Here is a 20,533-nt window from a genome sequence, read left to right on the forward strand (position 1 = left end):
AGGCCTCTAGAAACGTGTATGCAAATAGAGCAGCACAGCCATGGGGAATGCAAGGCCAAGTCTGCATGTTCAGATTATGCCAGAGGACTCCTGGCAGATGGTCCTATGGAATACACAGCCGTCCCCTTTCTGTCTTGTGGCAGGTCCACTTTGAGGATGACACTGTGCTGTGATTTCCAGCCGCTGAGTTGATCTGTGGGGCAGTAATTTGGGCTGTGGTTTTAAATGTAGCAACTCAAGAATATAAACTGGAGCTCATTGTCCTCAGATCCCCGAGTGCAAGTTTGAAAGGACAAAAAGATACTGATAGTAATCTGCATTGTGGCCAGCAGGTTAATTGTAGGCAACAACAATAATTAGTATAAACTAGTTAGTATTTTGTTAGATTAGCCAGCCACAGGGATTCCATCTGCTTCAAGTCTACCTGTGAAAACAGTTTATCTTTATAAAACACTGACTTAGAAGAACATCGCATGCTAGATCTGACTGGTACGATAGTTATCTAACTCTGCTGGTTAAGATGTACTCATCAAAACTGCTGCAATGTTACAGGACATGTTAACAGCACACCAGGGTTCATAATTATCCAACTGACTTGCGTGACAAATGCTCCTATCTCAAGGAAAAGCAGCAGTGAACGTGGAAGGCAGAATCCCAGCACACTCCTGGGTTCTGACAGGGATGCAGGTTCCAGTGTGGAAGGGTCTGTACCAAAAGAAATGAGGAGGCCAGAGGCTTCTGAGGTTTTTGTTATTTATAACAATAAATAGCCCTAAATGGCGGGACGCGCATTTTTTGAACGATTCAGGTTCTAAGGCAAGTGGCAGCAGAATAAGAAATCTTCCTACCCCTTGATACAGCTTTTGCAATATCAAGAATCCACAACGTAGCACTGCCACCCTCCTTTGCACCCCATCTATCCAAAGTGGTGGGGTAGGATCTGAAGCAGAAATAACTTAAGCAGGGATACTTTCAGTATGATCAGATAGTTTTTAATACTTTATGGGCCATATCCTGGTTTTTGTTAGCAGAAATCCAGAATTATTCTACCAAGCAACCTCTGGATATATTCCGCTATAGTCAAAAGCCAAATTTACCTTGTTGTATAAACACGATTGGTGATACCCCTGCAAATTGCAGCGCAAATCTTTTAAGTCTTGCCATAGGTGTCTGGCTGTTTACTACGTCTTTTTTGTTTGTTTTTGTCTTGTTGCAGTAGGCATCCTCACAATGCGTAAATGATTTTGAATGGTAGTGATAGTGACCCACATCCAGAAACAGCCCGATGACACTCCGGTGGGTTATGTGGCCTAAGGCTGATGGATTTCAGCGCAGTCTCCAGGGGACAAGGGCATCCAGGCTTTCAAAAGCAGTATGGCCATCAGTTAACACTGACTGACACCCTCCTGGGCATGCCCGGCTGAGAGGCCATAAATTGTGTGGGCAGGAAAGCCATCTCCTTCTTTATTTACAGAGGTTATCCCGCAATATCCAGTTTGAAACGCTGCCCACCATGTCCATTACGTGTTCGGGAAGCTTGCCCAAACCGTACCTGATACATGGGCAAACAAGGCAAACCTCGCTCGCAAAGCAGTGCCTACCCTGCTGCCGACACCGAGTCAGAACGTTTCCTGCCGCCGCCAAGGCTGAAGCGTACGGGGAGTATTTACTCCTCTTGTGTGTTCAGCTGCTGCGAGGAGAGGAGGAGGCGGGAGGGAGAAAGAGCATCTGTGCCACGGACGGGGAGCGAGCGCTTGGCACAAGGTGAAGGGCTGTACTGGAACGTGCTATTTTTATCCAACAAGCAGGCAGAGAGGGTGGGGGAGAGGGCAGGATCGGGGTGATTGACGGCCGCTTTGGAGAGCTCAGCTGTAATTATAACTGACAGACTGTGCAAGTCCAAGGCTGGGGACCGTGCGAGGGTTTCTGTGTTTGCACAGCTTCTGGTGGCAGGGGTGGGAGCGCCGTCATGTGCCTGGCAGGTAGGAAAAGCAGGTCAGCGCCAGGGGGAGAGCGAAAACAGGAGGAATATGGATTTATTTATAGGCTTCTCAGTGGCGCTTGCCGCTATTGTTAGCCTGTGGGTTCCTCACAAACGTGCAGAGATTCCGTCTCACTGCTGCCTCACCGCTCTCGCCTCCTGATGGCTCGTAGGGTTTGCGAGCGGCAGATCTGATGGAGGCCCCTTCCACGGCCGGGATCGCTTGGCAGTGCAAAATCAACTCCTTCCACTTAGAGAGAGGGAGTCAGCACGGAAAGGGGGACGAGGTGTGCAAAGCAGCTGAGATGGGCAGGGTAAGGAAGGCACTCTCGGCTTCCAGGGGTGTTGGGTAGTTCCCAGGTCTGGGAGTGGTTCTGAAGTGCAGGGAGGAAGAACTGGGTGTGAGGCGGTCTGGGAACACAAACTTTTCGAAGGGGTACCCGAAGAGGGGCTTGAACAATTAGTTTTCGCGTGGTTTTGGAGTACGTGACTAGCAGTGCATGATCTAATTGCACATGTTTCAGGGGAACTGGGTGTGCTGCTATGCTGACCTGAAGTAGAACAGCTTTTTCTTGAGCCTGTCCAGCTGTGCAGCCGGCTGGTCCCGTCCTCCCGGAGCTGGAGGCGTTGCAGGAGAGCCGATCACTCAGCAGCAGACCAAAGTGCTTGTGTGAGTCTCTGGGCTGCAGGTGCTCATGGCTCTCCACTCCAGAAGGAGCCCAGTGCCTGACAGCTCCCTTCCCGTGCAGGGCTGTGGCTGTTTACTTAGGCTTTACGGAGGAAAACTCTGGCTGAGTTAATGACTAAGTGAGGGGCACAGGATTTAACCCAGTGGCTTCAGTAAGACAGCAAAGACTCAGGATTTGGACTCCTAAGCCCTGCTGTAAAACAGTTCAGCATTTGTGAAGAGTCTTGTTCTCTGCGGAACAAGGGACAATTGTGATGTGGGACTGCAAGCCAGCGTCGGCATCCCCCGGCTCTTGCAGGCACAAATGATACCAGCCCAAGCATTTCCTTCTGTGCTGTCCTGAAAATGGAAAAGCTCCAGGCTTTGCGTTTTCCTCAGAACATACCAGGCCTTAACAAAACCAGCCCCATCTATTTCTTTGGGGTTGGTATTGCAATGTGTGTGCTCCACCCTGTGGGAGCCTTTGCAGGATTGGTTCGTTGAAAGAGAGAAAGAGAGAAAGAAAGAAAGAAAACAATAGCTAAATACCAAGAAAATGCTGGATGACGCACAGGGGTTGAATGAAGTACAGATGTTCTGTCACCTATATTGTCTGCTTGAAACGCACAGAAAAAAATTACCATGCTCTGTGGAATGAAATTTGTCACAGCAGGAGCAGACGGGAGCACACACACTACAACGGTTTTAGGCGTGTATCCCATGGAGGGAGACACTCGTCCAGTGTTATTCTTAGCAAACACCTGGAACCCATAAGCAAGATCAGGGGACTTTTAATGAGGATATGGGACACTGTTCTGAGCGGAAAGGTCTCTGCCCAGTGACACAGGAGGGAGAGGCGCTTGGAGCAGATCAGCCCACCTGCAGTTGTTCCTCAGGTCTGGGTACGGAGCCAGTTCTCCGCAATCATAACACACCTTTAGCTCCTGAACTCCTTCCCTAGCCACAGTGGGAAGCACTTTATGGGGGTACAGGGACTGTCTCTGTCCTGCCCCTCTTAGCCCTGTAGCACCAGCCAGGGCAGCGTACGAGCCCCCGGTCCCACGGCGGAGAGCAGATGCACGGCAGAGCCTGCCTCTGCGCTGCCATTGCCTGTCTGGCTAGACCTGATGCAGGTGGAGGAGAGGAGCCAGGGATCCGGCCTGGCAGATTTAGCACACTGGAGAAGTTGTACTGGGCTGAAATCTAAACCCAGTGGGTCTGTGAGGGGCTTTGTGTTTGCATTTGAGTTGTTGATGGAGGTCTGCCTCCTGGAGTTTTGTGTCCTTGCAGGCACCAAATGGCAAAGTGGACTTTTTTTTCAAGTGGGATGCAGGTGGCTGCTTGCAAGACCAGCACAGATTTTTGGAGAAGGAGTACTGAATCTAAGCCTACTCTGATCCAGCTATCGAAGGCTTTTTTTATAGCATCCTTGACTGGCTTTCTGTGACCTCTTGTTATGCGGGTGTTTAACCGCCCCCAGCAAATCCTTCCATTAGCAGGGAGCACAGCAATAATTTGAGAGCACGCAAAGCCCAGCGAGGGCTGGCCGCGCGGCCTTGTGTAAAAACTCTGATGCACTCAGAGCGTGTCTCGAGGCAAACCCGTGAAATCCCCAGCACGGCCCTGGTGCAGGCGAGTTTGCAGGCAGGGGCTGGCTTAGCGTCCCTCTGTCCCTGCGGCCTTCCTCCTGGCTGCGGCTGCCATGGCTGCAGCCCAGAGCCAGGCCTCCTCCTTCGGGTGAGGGAGTTCAGAGAGCCTGGGAAAGAGGGAGGGAGCAGCGGAGCCCGCTGGGCTCTTCCCAGCTCTTCCCTCCCTCCTTCCCCTGCCCAATCTACTTTTAATGATCCAATTGCTGGTGTCCAGCAGATTAGAAGAGGGGGCTCGGAGAAGGGGAGACGGCGGTGGGGGGAGCAAGAGGAACTGTGCACAACCCTTTTTGGCAGCGAGAGATCCTGTTTCGTTCCTCCTGTGCTGGGGAGCTTGAAGGGAGATTGTGTCGCTGGCACGCCCCCCCCCCCCCGCCTCCGATGCAGCTGCGCTCCCCCCGCCGCAGGCCTGGCCTGCTCCATGCCCACATGCCAAGCCCCAGCTGCTCAGTTCTGCATGGAGAGAGTTTGTTTTCCATGAAGTTTGTTGCTGAGGGCAGGTTCACGTTCCCTGCAGACCGCAGCTCGCCCAGCCGGCCAGCCTGCCACAGGGAGCACCGAGCGGCTGCAAGGTAGGGCTTGGCTTTTGCTTGCAAAGATGGGATGGGGGTGTTGAAAGGTTTCCTGTTCTCGCAGTGCATCCTCCCTCCCTCCTCCTCCTCCTCCTCCTCCTCCTCCTCCCCTGACTCCTGCTTCATGGCACGGCCAGGCAGGTCTCTGTGGGCAGGCTGGGCTGTCGGCAGTGGCTGTGTTGTCCGTGAAGTTTCCTGGAAGGAGGAGAGTGCCTGGGTGCAGGGAAGATGAAGTGCTGAACACAGAAAAGCCAGGTGAGGAGAGGGCACTTGAGAGGCAGGGCAGAACGCTGCTTCCCTGTCCCCCGTCCCCTTGCCCTCCTCCCTTTTCGCCCTGCGGCTCTTGCAGGAAGCATTTGAAGCCTTCCGGTTCCTGAAGAGAACCCACATGTTTAAAAGCCTGTGGTGCAAGCTGGGGAACGCCCTGGGTTGTCTGAGGGCCTGTCAATACGGGCAAGATCACCAGGAGTGACTGAGCCCCCCCGACCGTCCCAGTGCCGTGGTCTCTGCGGGCAGCAGAAGTAACCTCTCACCAGTGCCTGGTCTGGGGACAGCCCGACCTGTCTGCGAAATGTCCACGGGGTGACGGAGTTAATCGTCCTGTCTGTGTAACACAGGGCACTGCGTTTCTCCAGGAACGTGAAGGTGTCAAATCCTGTTGCCCTTCTGAGTACCCAAAAGTATTAGAGAGCAACTGGAGGGTGGGAAACGGGTCCTACTGGGTGTGCAAAGGCAGTGGGCACCCCAACTCTGCAAAGGTTTAGGGCTGCTGGCTGCAGCCCAGAGAGCTCCTGGAGACCCGCTCCTGTGGGTTTCTGCTCTGCCCGAGCAGGAGTGGCACAGAGAGTCTGGAGAGGAGGTGGTGTGGGAGGGGAGAGGTGCTTGGTGAGCACAGAGGGGAGCAAGGTGTGCCGGTGGGCATGGCCTGCGACCGGGTGCAGGGACACCCGGCAGAAGCGCCTGAGCTCCTCGGCGGGCTGCGGTGGTTCTGGTTTCAATGCAGTCCTTTGAGCAGAGCACGAAGGCTGGTCTCTGTGGGACAGATTTTCTAAATAGTTTGAGTGCAGTTGCTCAGCATATGTAGTCGGGGGCAGATCTTCAAAAGAGCTCAATACCCAGCGTTTAGCTTTTTGGAAAACCTGACCATTTATTCAAGCATTTAAATGGGAGCTGAGGCGTTCCAGAAATCTGGTCCCTATTGTGCAGGCTGGGTTTGTGCTGAATATGTACATATGTACGCACTCCTACATATAACCAGGGGACTGCTCAGTTAGCTGTTGTAGACTCTGCGCTGCCGGCAGCGAAGGGAGATTTTTCAGACAGGATTTTGAAGCTGGAGGACGTGAGTTTGGTGGTTGCCATCACAATGAAATTGCGGGAGGTTTTATGGTTTACTGCGGTGGCAGTCAGGACATTTCTGCCTTTCCCCACGCACGTGCACGTGTGTGTGTGTGTGTGTGTGTCTGTATGTAGGTTCTTTGTCATTAGCCAAAATGGCTTGGCTCTGCCTTGTCTCATCTTGACCATGATACGTGAAATTAAATCATTACGGTGCTGTCTCGCTGGCGTTTGCAGCAGTGTATCTTATTCCCTCCTGCTGCAACTTCATGATCGAAAGGCATTTGGGATTCGGGGTCTGTCAATGAGAGAATAAGCTTTGTGGTATTCAGAAAGTTTAAGGACCAGGGTTTGTGCAGTTATTTGGCAAAATGTATTGTAACGAGGTGTCTGGCTCCTGTTTTCCATTCCTGGCTTCCGTGAGTGGCACAGGCAGCATCTGCAAGTAGGCGAGCGTGTGTCCAGGTGGGGTGGGGATCCCTGACTTTTCTTTCTGAATTTACGGATTACTTTCTGTGAAATCTTAGCAAGTTCTCTCGTCACATGTGCCCTGGTTTCTCCATTTGTAAAATGAGATGTAGATATTAAAAACCACTCTTCAGCTCGTTGAAACTCTCTGCTGTGTGCTATTAAGTGAGTGCAAATTGTTACTATTACTGGAATAACGAACACTGATGTGCACATGGTCCGTGACGAGCTGCTTACCTAACTGGGCCACAGTTTCCCCATCTTCCTGTCCTAGAAGACCCACGAGACTTAGATTTTATAGCATGAGAAGCCCCCGACTATTTAAAACATTATGAGATTTAGTAAAGATTTAATTTTAATTTTGTTTTTCGGCACTTAGTCTGTAGAAATCACATTTTCAAGCTTTCCTTGTTCACTGCCAAAGCTGGAAATGTATATTAAAGAAAGGGAAGAAAAGAAAACAGAGATTCTTGTAAAAATCTGTGGCTCCAGGAACAGAGGCTTTAACAGATACGCCAAACGCCAGCAGTCTTGCGATAAAGTGATGGATGTTGGCAGCGTCGGTTGGGCACTTAGCAAGTGCAGTGAAGTTCTAGGCTGGATTTGTCCCCTTTTTTCACCAGCTCATCCCAGTAAAAGCTTCCGTGGTGTCACGGCAGGCCTATGCCGCGGGGTGACTGGTGGCTGCGGCGTGGGCCTCCTTTACGAGTGCAATGAGAATTCAGGCAAACCCCCACTGGAAGGTGCTGATTTCTGGAGCACTTTTGCTTCACCTCTGCTTCACTTCATGCCTTCCTTCTCCAGCCTTTTCCTCCTGCCCTGTCCCTCCTCCTGCCCTTTTTTTTCCCCATTTAGTGTATTGTTTCCTAAGCTAATTATTCCACACTCTTCTCTCCTCCCCAAAAACACACAGTGGAGCTCATATATTTGCTGCAATTGCATCTTCCCCTGACAGCATCCCAACTTTGGCATGTGCTGGCAGCTGTAGCCTCAGGGCTTTGCCTGCATGAGGAAGCAATCAGCATCTTTCTGGAGAGTCAATGAATTTTGATGTGACTCTTCTGTTCTGAACGCACCTTTGGTCCAGACTGAAGACTTCAGCTTCTAGAATAAAACGTCCATGCAAGGGAGTTGTACCAGAATAGCCATCCTTTCCCACAAAAAGGTCTTGGAGACAGGAGGATGGATTTTTCTAAGCCCTGCATCTCGTGGAGGTGTTTATCTGACAGCAGGTCTGTTGGTCCACACACCAGTGACCACACAGGGAAGTTTGGAACTCCGCACAGAAGTTTCTGCAGCCTCAGTAAAGAAGGCCGTATCTTTAGCTGCCATCGGTAGCACGGAGAAGCTCCTGTAGTCCACTGAGTGTGCTCCCATGGGAGCGTGCAGCTGAGGAAGACAGGGAGGAAGCAGGAGTGTGTGATGGAGTAGGCACTTTTATCCGTCCATCCTGTATGCCAGCTGGCCTGGGCATCCTCAAGCCCCACTGACTTGAGGTCACACAGGCCTATGTTTTCAGTCCTTTCACTGAAAACCTCTTGGGTTTAGCGTAAACATCCAGATAAAACTATGTAAGAGTAGCCTCCTTGGCTACAGTCCGTTCCTCAAGGGAATATAAAATCAGGGCAGGCAGCACTCAGTGTTTCTCAGGCCATGATTTTTCCTTGGTTTATAATTTGAAGAATCCCATTTTTCTGGGGTTTTAGTGTGAGAAAAGAATGAAGAAATCGAACTGAATTGTCTGTCTCCTGTTAGCAGAGATGGACCCAGACCAGCCGTCTCTGGTGGGAGGGGAGGTGTGGGGGATCTCTAGGTCTAGGCTCCGCGATCTCTGCTGACCGATCTCTTTACCTGTGCACGTGCAACACGTGCCGAAATCAAGATTCTCCCATTGGCTGTACGGGGCGAATCTGAGAAACCCTGGAGGAAGGTAGACAGAGAGGGTACGGGGGCACGGAGTCCCTTTGGGGAAATAGCAGGAGGAAAGCTCAGGTTTCTTGAAATCAGCCAGAGCTTGTTAAGTCCTTCCCTATCATCTTACCATAAACTGTTTCGGGGGCTTCTGTTGATATTCTGCGCTCCAGATGTTGGCTGCAGCTGGGGTAGAGATAGTGGGACGCTCCCAGCCAGAAGCTGGGATGTGGGGGAAGGGATACTGGGCTCGTGTGGATGGGTGGAGAAGGAAAGAGGAATATGAATGTATGGTTGTAAATCCACCCCTACACACCCTCCTTTCTTTTCCCTTACAACTGCTATTCTCAGCAGAGGAAAAGTTAGCCTTCCAGTACTCTCTGATTTCTTTTGCAGAGTCGGAAAGACAAGGAAAGACCTAAACAGAAGCACAAAAAACGTCCGGAGTCTCCCACCAGCCTTACCCCGTCCTCGGTGCCCGTCACTGCAGAGAAGGTACCAAACCCACAGGATGTGGGCATGTGAATGTAGGGTGGGGAGGGAGGGCAGGGGGAAACCATCGGCACTGGCTTTTGTAGGAAGTGGGGAGGAGAGTGCAGAAGACCAGAGAAAGGGCTTTTGTCCATTTATTTTGATTTCTGATTCGTCACGTTCTCGCTCTCTCTGCCTGGCTCCCCACCTCGACGCCCACCTTGGGAATTTAACACAGCAGCTGTCTTGATTTCTGTCAGCACTGATGACACAATCATGGAGCTAAACTCCCAAGTGATTGAGCTGAAGTGCCAGCCTGTTTTACAGCAGATGTTCGGATTTGAAGCTCTTGCGGAATAGATAAATATCCATGCTTTGGCCTTTTCCGCTGCCACATTGTAAACAGCTCAGGCAGGTGGATAAGCAAGGCAAGGCTTGTGGGAGGAGGTGTTATCCTTTATTAGACAAACCGATGTAGCTGAGGGGGGAAAAACCCCCAGACAATCTTAGAAGCACATGAGATCTTCAAAGTGCATAATAGAGGTAGCTTTTCTGTGTGAGACAATGGGAGGTTGCTTTCTATTTAGTTCCTCCATTTTGGGAAAATTCAGGCAGAGGGGCACGGTGTGGTGGCCTGTTTTGCTCCTGAGGTGTAGAGGCAGTCCGGTTCCCTGCTGGGAAGATGTCGTTTGTGTGGGTTTGTCTTCTCAGTACCCAGGGCTGGTGGGGCACAGTCAGGATGTGGGTGTATTTCTGCTATTCGCTGCTGAAATCATGCTGCTGACATGGGCCCTTGCACTGGCTGTAAATCAGGATAGCCCTGAGCTTTTTGGAATTCGTGCCAGCCTCAGACTCCAGTAATGCAGAATAGACACAGTGGAACTTGCCCCGAGCTTGCATGCAACAAGGTGAAGGCCAAATTTGCAGTTGTTCAGGGTCAGGGAACAAGTGAGGTTACTCCAGCACCTGGACCTTTGGATTTGTACTCCTCTCTCTCTAGTGGGAATGTAAATTAATGCAACTCCTTAGTGTATCTGGTGTAAGGGAGAGTAGAACTAGGGCCAAGCTCCTGCTAGAACAAATAAACAACATGTCCCAGGAATGTCCTTTTGTGCACAGAAATGCTACTTGGAAAGGCTTGGGTGTCCTTTACGTGGCAGGACTGCCTTGTGAAAATGAAAATTCACAGGGTGGCAGGGTCTGCATGTGTGAGAAGCGCTGCAGGGGCAGTCTGGAAGAGCGAAAGCTCCTGCCAGTCAGCACAGGGTTGCTTTGGGTTAGGACTGAAGAGGATTTTCTGTGTTCTGTGTGAGGCCAAGCCTGGAAGCAGGGAGGAGATGCAGGTCAGAGCTGAAATGGCAAAGCTGGTTGCATGGGTCTCACGAAGGGAGAAGCAGAAAGTTACAGAGGGACAGAGTGAAGGAACAGCCTCTGAGCTGCAATCACTCTTAATTTACCTGTGCTCATGTTAGGGCAGCTCAGCTCTGGTTTTTGGGAACAGCAGATTCACCCAGTTAACAGAGCTGTCAGGAACTGATGGCCTAAGAAGATTATTTTCAAGCTGAACTGAAATCCAAAACCCGACTCTTGGCCAGCTAGAGCGGTTGTTAGACAATTACCCACTGTCTCCTCCAAAGCCCTGCCAGACCTTTATAAATAAGAAGGGAAGGGTGCAATTCAGTTTTACGGGCAGCTTTCAACTCTTTGTAAGCTAAAATTCAGGAGATCCTAATTACTGTAGCTGTACTTGAGTGACAGGGTTTTAGTGTTTCCCTAGGGAGTTATTATTAATCCTCATAACAGAGAGTGTATTTCCCTTGCTTTTTTGTGCGTAGATCCCAAAGTATTGTTCAAACTCTGTTACCAAAGGTACCTACTCCAGCTGAAATGTAAGAGCTGCTCAGCAGCCTGCTACAACCCCGCACAAACCCCTCGGGGTAGTTGTATGAGGCTTTCTGGATAGTTGCACCAGTGTAACATTGCACAGACTAATGTAAAACCCTGAGACACGTTAATGTAGCATGTCCAAACAGGTTTCCTCCTGGAAGCTAAAACCATCTTTGTCCTTTCTGGGTCTTAGATTAGTACAGCTCATCCCAGTAAGAGCGTACTGGGGAGTGGGGAGGGTAGATGCAGCAAACCAAAAGCTGCTGTTTGTGGTGGGATATGCCGAAGAGCATTGCTAGTCCCTGCTGTGCCATGGTTAGAGTCTGCAGAGAGCTGGGGTCTCTTCCTCTCCTTACCACTTGCACGACCTGGGGCAAATCATTTATCACCTCTCTGGTCCTCTCCAGGTTATGCAATGAAGCAGAGCGTAAACTCCCCAGGGATGATCCCTGCAGGTGACACAGCCCTCCCTTCCGTGGGGAGCAGCTGGGTGAGAGCAGATCTCAATGACCTGCAGCAGTGAGGGCAGATGGTCGTGTCCAGGCTCCTGGGAGAAGGATGCTGGCCTGGAGCAGCCGTGCAGAGCTGCAGCAGGCTGCTGCAGCCCTTGATGTCTGCGCCAGACCCGTGCTGCCAGCTCGCCATGCTGCTCGCACCGTAGCCAAGGTGGCACCACATACAGTGAGTCCCAGGCTCCCGCCCCAGTGCGCAGGCTATGCTGGAGCAGGGGTTGGACTGGAGGTACTGAGCATCACCGGTGTTTTGGAGCCGGCAGTGAGGAGCAGGAGCATCAGTCAGACGGATCAGCAGAAGGGTGATCCGCTTGCACCTTGGGCACCAGGACTGGGGGGACTGTAGCGTGGCACCAGCCACCAGGCCATGCAGGGGTGTTACCAGTAACTGAATCCACACTCCAGTCTGCTCCCAGTATGCTTAGCCTGAAAGGAGCCTGGGGCAACAGACATCTGAGCCCCGGCACCTGATGTTGCTACCGAAGTCCTCTGAAACTGTCAGCAACCCTTTACTAATGGATTTTCAGAGCTATATAGAAAAGCAGTAGGACTTTTCAAGCTACTTACCAGGTTAGTCTGATAGCAGAACCACGTTGTGCTGCTTTGGAGGAACGCTGGTATATTCCACTTCCTTGTTCCCTCAGGCAGCCTGGCCTCTGGGTTCACATTTTTCTTTAATTTTGCAATCCAGATTTATTTTTCAGTTCCAATTTTCACCTAATACGTCGTCCACCCTGTGCTCCCCTCTTGAACCATTTAGTTATGAAGATCCTTTGATGTGGTTTCAGTCTTCGTCGTGAAATCAATTGTGCTAGACCTCTGACTTCTGCCAGATTTTTTAACATCTCACTGAGTGCTTCCCTGCGTCTTCTAGGAATCTAGATACCATTAATATCTGACTCTACCAGGCTTCCATGTCCTGTCTGTGCAGTGACAAGCTCCCACTGCCTCCCTCTGGTTTGGTGGCTAAACATACTGAAAACAGTGGTGGCCTCAGCTGTCATCTACACCAGAAAGTGAAACTAGGGTGTGAATTCACAGCATGCAAATGGCTCTTCATGACAGCTCTTCTGAGCTCTCCTCCTGCCTCTGCAAAGTGGCTTTGGGCAATGCGATTTTCATCGCTCTCAAAGAGGGGCAGGAGACCTTGCTCGTGGGGCACAGGAGTGTCCCTTCTACCGAGCACACAGAGCAGCTGACCTGCTGAAAATCCCCTCCAGGGCTTTTGGATGGACTGGGGAGGATTGTAGAGAGTGAATTTGTGCTGGATATCGGCTCTCATTCACTGTCATCCTGGCTACTTGGAGCTCCTGCAGACTTTTTGGGGAGCGGGGAGGAGGCAGAAAACATTCCCTCTGGGTAATAGTTTCTGGCTATTTCATGTGGTCTATCCAAAAACTACAAAATGCTGCCAACTAGTAACGCTTTTGAACAGCCTGGTGGAAAGATGGCATTCATGGAGCGGGCCTGGGGCAGGGGAGGGTTCCTCGCCAGGGGCGAAGCAATGAGTCTCACCAGTAAGTCTTGGCAGCCAGGGCTGCTCCGGCTCTGCAGTCGCACACCGCCAGACAAATTCAGGAGGCAGTTTCTGTGCTGGGTCTCTCCGTGTAGCCGGTTCTGGCGATCGAGGTTAGTGAGCAGCAGAACAGCGAGCGGCGTTTCTCTCCCCTCCCCCTGCAAATGCCCCTGGGGAGCCATCCTGCCGCTCTCTGTTGCACTTGCAGTAAATCTGCAGGATTGCAAGCCACCCCAGCTGCCTTCTTCTGCCAGCTGCAGACATCATGATCACTTGTTGACACACACTCACACATGCTACGTGTTTTGGGCTGAAACATCTGACTTGCTCTGGGTTTTGTAACCTAAGCCGCGGATGCCAAGACCTCCCCGCACCCACCCTCTCCCGGTCAGGTGCTGGAAAGGGGGTGCAGCAGGGCGAAGAGCTCCCGATTGCAGACACCACTGGAGGCAGGGAGACATTCCAGGTTTCCCACTGTTATTTGAGCTCTCAGCATCTACCCAGGACTGGCCTGGAGCTGACAGATCCTGGGAACCTCTGCACTGCGCCTGGCTCTGGCAAATTCACAGTCGCTGTGATGGGGTAGGGGTTTGTGGGGGAAGGCTGATGATTACACCTGCAAATCAAAGTACGTCTCAGCATGGATATTTGCAGTAAGAATCCCTGAGCCTTTTAGCATCCCTTGTCCTGACGTGAGTGGGAATTTGCGTGTGACATCAGGGACTTAAAAATACGGCTTCAGCCCATCTGTGTCCCCTATCCCCACCTACAAAGAACAGCAGCGCAGCGCTGCCTGATCTTGAGGTTGAGGTAAAGGTTGTGGGTGGCTCAGACACAAAGATGCTGGACCTCGTGCCTGATGGAGACTCCTCTGACCTCTGCCTAGCGATCCAGCGTGGAAAGGCAGCTGATGCTTACATCCTGCCTGGGTGGCTGCTTCAGCACATCGCCCCGTGGTGCGTGGGCTGGAGGAGCTCCTGCTCTCGTCGCATTGTTCCTCGTTCGTGTCCTCCCTGCTTCCCCTTCACCAGTAGTTTAATCCAGGCCAAAGCCGCTCTGTGTTACCGACGTGGTGCCAGCTTCCCCCACCCCTTCTGTATTTCGTCAGTGGTTCCCTCTAGGAGCTCGTCCCGCCAATCAGGAGGCAAAGAGATGCTCTTCTGATTTCCCATAAATAAATTAATGAATGAAGAGCTTGGGTGCTGCACAGTGTCACAGAGAGGCCAGGAAACAGGTACAGCCCCTCGGGGGACAGTGAGTGCTGGGGGGGGGGGGGAGGAATGCGTGCATGCCTGCGCTTGGGTGCCTGCGCGACTTCGTCTCGCTTCTCCCCGCTCCAGGATTGAGGCAGGAGTTTCCCCATCAGACTGTCACCCCCAGCTGGGGCCGCAGGTTTATTCTGGTGACATTTTTCACTTGGTTGCTTTAAATAGACCTTCAAAATGTAGCTGCTGCCTCATTTTGAGAGAGAGCTCTCACTTCCTCAGTGCTTCCCTATTTTTTTTTTCCTCTGCAGCATGCCCTCCCACACACACCTGTTTGCAACACACGAAACATTGGTGTTTCTGCACGCACACACACAGATTTCCATGCCGGAGAAAAGCCGATGATCCAGAGGTTGAGACCTCTATTTATGCACAAGGCAAGCAGCAGGCACGCAGGTTTCTCTAGTCCTGCTCCCTCTAGGCAGCAGCCCTGAGCTGGAGATCTCCTTCGTTAGGGAGACGATGGGATTGCAGCCCTCGTTACTGTTATTAATATTGGCATTATGGTAGCAGACCCCTCCCTTTCAGATCAAGGCCGTGTTGTGCTTGGCAGTCCACGTGTGTCTCCTGGAAGGCTCCGCTGCCACACAGAGCTTGCAGGCTCCACGGAGCAAAGTGGGAAAGAAATGGAGGCACAGAGAGGGGAAGCGACTTAGTGTGGTTTCAGTTTCCCTCTCTTTGCTCCTCGGCTGCAGCACTTGGGTCCTTCCCCCAAATTCTGGCTCTATGGAACGGCTGCTAGAGAAGGGCCCTTTGTGGTGAGGAAGGGCTTGTGGTACTACCGTACAGATCTGTCTGCCGTGACCTGTTTGGGAAACAACGTCTAGGATAGCATGGGGCAGGAGGTGGGAAAATCCTGCCCCCAAAATCTCTGGGAGTCTCTCAGGGAGGTCCGTGAGGTCAGATCAGCCCTACAGGCGAGCGTCTGTCCATTCAGCTGGGCCAGCTCAGCCTCTCTTCCCCTCTTATTTTTTTTCCCCTTTAATTTTACAATTAAGATTTATTTCCCAGCTCAGATTTCCCCCTACCACCCCACGCTAATTCATTACTTGCCCTGCACTCCCTTCCTGACACTCCGGATTTAGAACATGTCTTCTCATGTGGTTTCCCCCTGCCCTTCTGTGGCCTCGTGCACCTTGTGCGAAGCTCCAAAGAGGTGAATTTATGGGAGGAAAATTCAGGGCTTTGCATTTCTGCTGAGACATGAGCCATCTCGTTCCTGCGACTTCGTGAGCAGTCTCAGGACTTCCCATAGCCCCCAGACACTGCTCTCCTTTCCCTCCCCAGGCAGATGTGGAAAGTCGGAAAGATTTTCATGCTCCCTCTGAGCTCATAAATCAAGAAGGCTTAATCTCCTACATCCAGGAGTCTGTGATGAGAAAATACAGATTCCCCCTCCTCTCCCCCCTAATTTCCACCACTCCCTTCCTCCTGTCTTTCATATTCCCGGCACATCTGGTGTGTGTTAGGCTGCCAGCTGTTGCATTGTGCAGAGTGATTAAACCATGTGGGAGGAACGGGGAAAGATTTTTATCTGGGCATTCATGAGTCTGCATTACAAGCCCTTTTTTCTTTAGCTTTCCCCAAGAAGAGGTCATCTGGAGTCAGGGATAGTGGAATGTGAGAAAGGTATTGTGCTTCTCTGTGTCTTCCTTGTATCTGCTCAGTAAGAAATAAAAGGTGTTTGCACTAATGTACAGGTGTTATATTTTGGGCTGTAGCCATCACATTGGAACTATATCCATAATATTGATCGGTTGCAGTAATATCTTGCAAGAAGTGATCTTTGAACACTGCTAGTTTGGCTTTGAAGTGACTTGAAGGTGAAGGTTTCATATCCTAGCGTGGGTGCCCCGAGGGATCTGGTTTTGGGTTCATTCCACTCTCCCCCTGCTAAACTCCCACACTTCTCTCTCTCATCCCAAGCTCCTGGATTTCCTAGCATCTGGCCAGCCTCTTCATCCCCCTTGCTTCCCTGTCTCCTGCAGGCTTATATGGGGTTTGGGTAGCATCTGTTGCTGCATGGTCAGACGCTGCTCTAACAGTGTCACTGTGAAATATTTACTGCCGTAGATTTGGAAAGCCCTGGGCTGGCAGTGGAGCTGCTTCAGTGGAGGCTTTAGGGAAGGCAGGGAAACTCCTGTCACAGCACAAGCACGAGCAAGTTCCCCCAGGTGGACTGACCTTGCTGAGAATAGCACACCTGAGAGATGCAGCTGAAATGTATGTTTGAAGCACGGCCAAATTCACATTTTATTTGGGCTGAATAACCCTCTGAGGTGCTCCCCTCTGCTGATGATGTGGGGGATCTCTCATTGTCAGTGCCCTGTTTAATTTCCTGCAGTTAGGTGGGATGAGCGTAATCCCTAGGAGAATAAAGCTTGGTGCCACCAAGCAGCAATAGAGGGGAATGTTGCTTTTCTCTTCTGAGTAACATGACCTGACCATGACTTTGTGGGCAGTGGGGGCAATTACTCTTCTTAAGGGGAAATTGGTAAAAAGAGCCCCTGCTGTGGGCACATCTGGCCTGAGTGAGTCACCTCTGTGTTTGCTGCTGCCAGGGTTCTACCAGCCACCATGAGGGGAGCAAAGAGACCTCGGAGGTCGGCCGGTCAGAGGTGAAAGGCAAGAAGTCCTCGAGCCATGGCAGCAGCCACAAGGGGAAAAAGACAGGAAGTGGGAAAAGCTCAGTTGGCTTCAGCTCAGCTTCATCCAGTGGGACCTTCCAGCCTGCAGGTAAGGGGTGAAGGAGGCAGGAGGAGAGAATGGGGGTGATGTTTTGCTTTGCTCCTCTTTGATATCTCTGTATCTGTAAAGGTACCTGTTCGCCAGCCAGTGGTGTGAAACTTTGCTGATGGCTATTTCTTTAACCCCTTGAAGAGAAAGGGAAAAAATATTATTGCTACTAATTCCGTGCACAGAGGGAAGAACTGAGTCAGATGAGTGTTACAGCTCCCCTCCTGTGCAGGCCTGCTGCACTGCAAGGAAAAACAGATCCAGATGTCTGAGTGGAGGGAGGAGGGAAGGGAGACTGTGCACAGGCAATATGGGCAGCACCTGCCCTCTGCTCCGTAGGTGGTACTGCCTGCAGCGGCGTTTTAAGCAGTACCAGTGGAGAGACCTGAGCCCAAACTTGATATCCAGGCTCCCCTGAGCTTCGAGTCTAATCCTTGCTCAGTTCTTTTTTGAGCTGTTGTCACGGGTAGCCTGTTTCATCTCCTGGGACCCTGATCGGGGCTGGGGGGACAGCGGCGATGCAGGGCCTGGGGGAGCAGACATGTGCACGTTTGGGTGGGATGGAGCTGCTGGTGTGCACCTCTCGTGCTTGTCAGCGTCAAAGCAACGGGCTGGAAGGTGACAGGGATGGCCTTCAGCTCGGCATCCAGCCCGTGCCAGAGGAGCTGCGTTGTGACCGTGCTCCTGTTGCCTTATGGGCTGAGTTACTGCCACCACGAGCCTTCCTATATCTGCTTCCCCTCTGCTTCCCCCAGGTACCTCCTGCAGCAACTTGCAGTGCTCCCAGGACTTTGTGACATTCCCCAAGCTTGAGCAGGATGAAGAGAAGTACCGGAAGCCTGTCTCTTCCTCTTCGTCTTCCCACTGCTCCCCTCTGTATGAAGGCCAGAAGGGGGGGGACATCTTTGAGCAGAAGGTGATCTTCTCCGGCTTTGGGTCCATCATGCGCTTCTCCACCTCCGCAGTGAGCCAGCAGAGAGGCCGTGATGCTTCCCCCGTGGACTATAAAGCCTCAAACCCTGTCGGCGGCCCTTCGGTGGGGACCAGCGGGACCAGTGGTAGCAGCGGTAGCCACAAGCGCATGCCATCCCTCAGCATGGAGGAGGGAGAGGTGCTGAAGGAAAAGAAGCACAAAGGTAGCAAGAAGAACAAACATGGACCTGGCAGGCCAAAAGGGGGCAAAAGCAAAGAGATTTTGGGTGCCCAGCTGGCTGGGTCCACGTCTACTTCCTCATCACCTTTCTCCGGGGGCTCTCTTGTTAGCTCCAGCATCGGCAATTCTTCGCGGTCCTTCAGCCACACAGGGAACCTGCCCAGCCTCAGCATGGAGTCCCCGCTGCTGGGTTCAGGTATGTTCCCCCTCAGGGCTCCAGGTGTGCACAGTTCTTCCCAGCCCTGCTGTCATCTTCATCACATTTGGCTGGTGTCTGGACCTGTCTGCACAGAGTCCAGTCCCTTTAATTCAGTCCCAGGAGCTGTAAAAATCCACATTTGGGTCTCCCCTTTCCATCTTGGCCTTCATCCTAGAATCTGCTGTGGGTCAGCTTCTGTATTGTTGGAGCTGGGGGGCAGATCTAAGCTGGGGGGCATTTCAAACCCCTTTTTGCTCAAGTGCTGGAAAACCCCAGCTAGCCAGAGCTTAATTTCTAAAGCGATAAAGAGGGATATTCACAGGCCAAACCGGAAAAACCACAATCTGACCCCAAATGAGGGACTCTCATAAGTGGTTCAAGTTTAACCCCTCTTTTAAAAGCAAAACCTTTCATCCTGGTCTTACCACATCCACGTAGGGTTGGGAGACTGGCACATCGTTAACTCTGCCGAGAGGCTTAGAGCTGTTCCCAGCCTGAGTCCCCTGCCCTGGCCTGGCAGGGATGGGGGCAGCCAGGACATGTGGCAGGAAGGGGTTAAGGCAGCAGGCAGAGGAGGGGCCTGCTGCTCAGGGCTGAGGTTTGACACTGTTCTGGCAGCAGAACTTGTCATCGGTCTATTGTGGGTTGTTTGCAGATGCTCCAATTTAGGTCAGATTGCAAGGGGGGGTGTGTGTGTATAATTTTGTTGTGTGCGCCTGGGAGCCCTGGCCCGTTTGCACTGCCAAATGCAGTGCAGAGAGACGAGAGGAGCTGCAAGAATTGATGCAACTTCATAATCATAACCTTAGGCCCATTTTTTTTTTTTTTGCTTCCCCTGTGGAACAACAAAGGGATGTTTCAAAGAGGAGGAGGCTGCCAGGTCCCGCTCTCCTGCCTGCTTGTTCTCCCATTCCTCTCTTGCGGAGAGATGTTGGCAGGGCTCTGAAGGACCCGGCTTTGGGCACTGCCTCTGCCACGTGCCTGAGCCAAGGGGAAGTCAGACGGATCCTCTCCCTCTGCAGCAGCTCTCCCCTCACCTTTTCTTCCTCATTTATCTGTCCGTACCCCACTGTGGTCCCTGGGCATCGCGGAAGGGGGTGGGTTAGCTCACCGAGAGTGTGGTCCCTTGACTAGCATGGGCAGCAGAGAGCGGGACTCTCTTGAATCCACTACCCCGTTCTGCCACTGACTTGTGCCTCTGAGTCACTTCATGCTGTGATTCCTCTGTCGGATTGTATCGGGGTGCGAGGAGCAAACGAGGGGGCTGGGGCAAGGCTGGAGAAGCTCGTGATACCTTTTGATAGAAGGACTGTGGGCTGTGCCCACCCTCGCTGCATGCCGGGCCATGAGATGCTGAAGTGCATGTTACGCTTGGTCTTGTGCATCGGTGTCACCCTCCCTTTCTGAGATAAAGCCCTGCAGAAAACCAGCTGCCTGCAGGCCGTTGGAGGGGAGCGTGGCTCTCTAACGCGTCTCCTCCCCTTGCAGGGATCTACACCAGTAACAAGGACCCTATTTCCCACGGGGGTGGAGTGCTCCGCGCTGTGTGCAGTACACCCCTCTCCTCCAGCCTGCTGGCACACCAGGGTACGTCGTCTCTCCCACAGCTCAACCGGTCTCCCTTTGCTAGCACCATCCCAGCCTCCTCCTCCTCGGTCTCCACCACGCAGGTAAGAAATCAGGACCAGGAGAGGGACTGTAGCTCAGGACAGAGCAATTACTGGCAGAGCAGGGGCCACTGTGGGCACAGAGGAGTTGCTTTCTCCTTTTGGGAATAGCTTCTCTTCCTTCAGTTTGGAGGGGAGCTGCCACCTGCAGCTTCCCTTAGAGTCAGCAGAAGGATGTAGGCAATTTTGCGTCACAGCCCACGCAGCCTGTTTCGGGGTGGGAGGAATTGCAACCTGAAAGGACACCTTGCTTTCCAGTGGCTGTAAGGGGAGCACAGACAGCGCGCAGGTGGCAGAGGCCTGGCTGTCGGCGTGTGCTGTGTCCCGTGCTGCTTGTCCCCCGCTGCTCGGCTGGCTCCTGCCACCGGTGCCAGCCCTACCTTCACTCCGCAGCACAGATAAGGTGGTGGGAGGGCTCGCATGTCCCAGCTGGGTGGGCTGTGCGTGTGCCAGGAGACAGAGCCTCGTCCTTTGTCGGGAGCTCACTGTCAGAGGTGTTTTACAGGGAGGAGAGAGTTAGTTTTACAGCCCCAGTGTTAACACG

At 52.2% G+C, this 20,533-nt stretch overlaps 1 protein-coding gene across 3 annotated transcripts in view; it reads left to right on the forward strand.

Moving 5' to 3' along the window:
* The window catches only part of MLLT6 (MLLT6, PHD finger containing), a 46,308-nt gene that overhangs the window by 13,145 nt on the left and 12,630 nt on the right, over window positions 1-20,533 (forward strand). For all 3 annotated transcript variants that reach the window (XM_054801747.1, XM_054801748.1, XM_054801749.1), the window contains exons 8-11: window positions 8,980-9,078; window positions 16,796-16,970; window positions 17,726-18,319; window positions 19,811-19,992. In XM_054801747.1, the coding sequence (XP_054657722.1) occupies window positions 8,980-9,078; window positions 16,796-16,970; window positions 17,726-18,319; window positions 19,811-19,992 (1,050 nt within the window). The remainder of the gene's footprint in view (window positions 1-8,979; window positions 9,079-16,795; window positions 16,971-17,725; window positions 18,320-19,810; window positions 19,993-20,533) is intronic.

The sequence above is a fragment of the Grus americana genome, chromosome 22 (genome assembly GCF_028858705.1).
Source record: "Grus americana isolate bGruAme1 chromosome 22, bGruAme1.mat, whole genome shotgun sequence".
In the NCBI taxonomy this organism is placed as follows: Eukaryota; Metazoa; Chordata; class Aves; order Gruiformes; family Gruidae; genus Grus; species Grus americana.